General features: G+C 58.3%; 1 protein-coding gene across 1 annotated transcript in view; it reads right to left on the bottom strand.

Annotated features, from left to right (window-relative positions):
• Positions 1–3264, bottom strand: part of mcm8 (minichromosome maintenance protein 8) — a gene marked incomplete at both ends in the record, with an annotated part of 10134 nt that overhangs the window by 3467 nt on the left and 3403 nt on the right. The window contains 5 exons of the mRNA XM_002958987.1: positions 9–152; positions 366–650; positions 956–1099; positions 2487–2689; positions 2926–2983. Of these exons, the coding sequence (XP_002959033.1) occupies positions 9–152; positions 366–650; positions 956–1099; positions 2487–2689; positions 2926–2983 (834 nt within the window). The remainder of the gene's footprint in view (positions 1–8; positions 153–365; positions 651–955; positions 1100–2486; positions 2690–2925; positions 2984–3264) is intronic.

Here is a 3264-nt window from a genome sequence, read left to right as displayed (position 1 = left end):
CAGCACACTCCGCAATCGCTGAGTACCACCGCGCCCGCCTCCAGAGCCGCATCCCCCGTGACCGCGTCCCGCACCACACTGACTGTCAGGCCGGCGGAGGTGGAGGTGTTGCCGCACACGTAAATACCGCGGGGGGCTGCGGCGGCGGCGGCCTGCAGCACCACCACCACCGGTCGGTGCGGATACTGGAGATGATGAACACAATGAAGATGTATGTACGTATGTATGTATGCATGTATGTATGTATGTATATATATGTACCCCCATACCCCCAAACCCCCTCACTCTCTGCGGAGCCCCCTCCACTCCAAAAAACATCCTTCAGCCCCCCCCCCCCCCGCTCCCTCCCCCCCTCCCTGCCGTACCTTCAGCAGCTGGCTCTTGCCCAGCCCAGGATCCCCCACGACCAGCACGTGGATGTCACCGCGGACGGGAACACGACCAACACCACCACCACCACCGGCGGTGCGGCCGCCGCTATCACCGCCGCCAGCGGCTGCTGCCCCCCTAATAGCGCCGCCGTCGCCCCCGGTGTTTTTCCGTACACCTCCCAGCATGGCGAGTACGATGCCGCACTTGACGAGCTCGTTGCCGTATATGGAGGGGCACAGCGCATGGACGAGCTGGCGAAGTTGATCGCCGCCGTACGACTGCGCCGTACATCGCCGTCCGTACGTTCGATTGCGCGTCGGGGGTGTTGTCGTTGCATTGTCATTCATCACATAAACACAACAGTCAGGTCAGCTAGTCGGGGTGCTCACGTGGAACACAAGTCCCTAAACCCTACTGCTAGCCCCTCTCCCAACCCGTCAGAAGCCCCCGGCCTCACTCCCCATCCGTCTATGGCTTTCCCTTCGCGTCAATCGTCCATGCTTCGCCGTACCCCCACCCTACCACCCATCTCCCTCCACCCCTACCCACCAGCCAACCCTTACCCTCCCCCCCTTAAACTCACTTCACAGAATTTGACAACGAAGGCGAGGTCCTTAGAAATGAAGCTGGGCAGCGCGGCAGGATCCCCTGTACGGCAGCCGGGACCCACTCCTCCTCCGAAACCAGAACCCCAACCAGACAAGGACATGTCACCCAAGCTGGGAGCCTGAGAGCGGCAGTACGGCAGTGGCAGTACGGCAATGGTCATGACAATGCGGTAATGGCGGTGGTGCGGCGGTCGCAGTGGTGGCGGCCAGTGGAGGCGGATGACGGAGAATGACAGCGGCAGCCGCGTGGGGGTTGTGTGTGTGTGTGGGGGGGGGGGGTAGACCGCCCCTGTCCGGGAGGAAAGCTGTGTCTGGGAGGGAACGAGGCCCCCTGGGGGTTTTGGGGGGTGGGGTGGGGTTGGGAAGGGAGGAGGGCGGGAGCTCCCCGCCTCTCCTGCACGGAGTTGCCCGGCCGGGCCCTCTTTTTGGAGTTCATGCACTCCCCCAAACACCCCGCCGCAGACAGGAGACAAAAAACGCACGTACATACATACATACATACATACATACATACATACATACATACATACATACATACATACATACATACATACATACATACATACATACATACATACGTCTTCTCTGTGGGACTGGGTTGCTTGGTGAGGGACGAAGGTGAGAGCGGTGCAGTACGAGACAGGGTGAATAGGTTTCTGGAGGACCAACCGTTCAGGTTAGTGGCGGTAAGGGGGAGGCGCCGCGCGGGCTACAATCCTCCCCCTGCGGTTTTCTGGAGGGTCTAGGAGCTGTGTGTCGTGGCAACGCTAACACTTTGGTCGTTTCGCCGGACTATCCCGGGCCCCTGCAGTGATGATCAGGCTCGTGCGGGATCACTTTTCTTTATAAGGCTACTTCTCCCCTGGACCAGCCCAGGAAGGGACAGGTGGTGGAGGTCAGTTGTTTTAAGGTGGTTGCAAGACGTCTTGTGGTGTCGAGCTCTCTTAGCCTTTCTCTCTTGGAGGTTTTTTTGTTGGCCTGTTAGGTATATCAGGAGCCCTCCCCTGCCGGGACTGCCCTAACCGAATTTTTGTTTGTTTGTGTGTTTTCCCTTCGAATCCCGTTTTCGTTGGTGGTGTTTTGGGGGGTTGTTTCAGAGAGCCTTTGACTTTGCCCTAGCTGAGACTTGTGGACTCGCTCTAGCGGGACCTGAGAGCCCTTCGTGGTGTATTCAATGCAGCGCCATCCCCGGATGGAGTGGCTGCGGAGTGGCTGCGTAGAGTGTTGGCAGTCTGAGTCGGGGTCGGGAGCACACAAGACTAACCGACTTGTGCTGTGTGCTCCCGACCCTTGCGCTGTGTTTCGGCCGAAGCCGAAGCCGGGGCCGAAGCCCCCGGCTCTCGCAGCCCACAGTGTAATCTAAGTCATACATACATACATACATACATACATACATACATACATACATACATACATACATACATACATACATACATACATACATACATACATACATACATACATACATACATACATACATACATACATACATACATACATACACACCTGCATTCCCGAGGCCCCCAGTTGTTGCCGGGGGCAGCTCAGGGATACGGCCTCCAAGTACATCAGGAACAGGCTGCTGCTGCTGCCGCCACCCCCACCCCCTCCGCCACCTCCACCAACACCGCGGCCGCCACCCCCACTCCCCCCTGCCCCTCGGCCGCCTCCTGCCCCTCCGGAGGCTGCACCGGTGGGCGCGAACTTCCCTGTGTGTACGGCATGTACGGCATAGATTGTTTATACGACAGTACAGCCGCATGACCAAATCCGCAGGTGTAAGATGGTGGCATGTGAGGGGCTGAAGGGGGGCTGAGATCACATGCAGACATCATCCAACAATGCAGATGTGGTGTTGCGGTAACAGCAAGTGACCCCACATGGTGATGGCCCTGATGATGATGGTGATCATGATGATGATAACTTTGTGTCCCCGACTGGTCACCACCACCGACTGCCATCACCGCCTGGTGGTGGAGCAGCGCCCGCAGCACACTGCAGCGCTGAAGGGGGGCCGGCGGTGGATCGGGTGGATCGGACTGTTGAAGATACGACGGATACGGCGAAGGACACCGTGTGCACACATGTCGTACGTGTCTTGAAGGCAACCACGTCAACACATCTTTCCGTCTTTCACACACACACACAGACGAACCCGACATGCTCCCACCTTACCTTACGAAACAAACAGGCGGATCGAAATCGAAATTACTTCAGACTTTTGTGACCTCCATCCGCCGGTTGCCGGGCCCCCCACACCCCTCACCTCCCCCCCCCTCTCCCC

This window comes from Volvox carteri (genome assembly GCF_000143455.1).
Source record: "Volvox carteri f. nagariensis unplaced genomic scaffold VOLCAscaffold_117, whole genome shotgun sequence".
Classification (NCBI taxonomy): Eukaryota; Viridiplantae; Chlorophyta; class Chlorophyceae; order Chlamydomonadales; family Volvocaceae; genus Volvox; species Volvox carteri.
The sequence above is the reverse complement of the archived record's forward strand: the minus strand, read 5'-3'. Positions and strand labels throughout refer to the sequence as shown.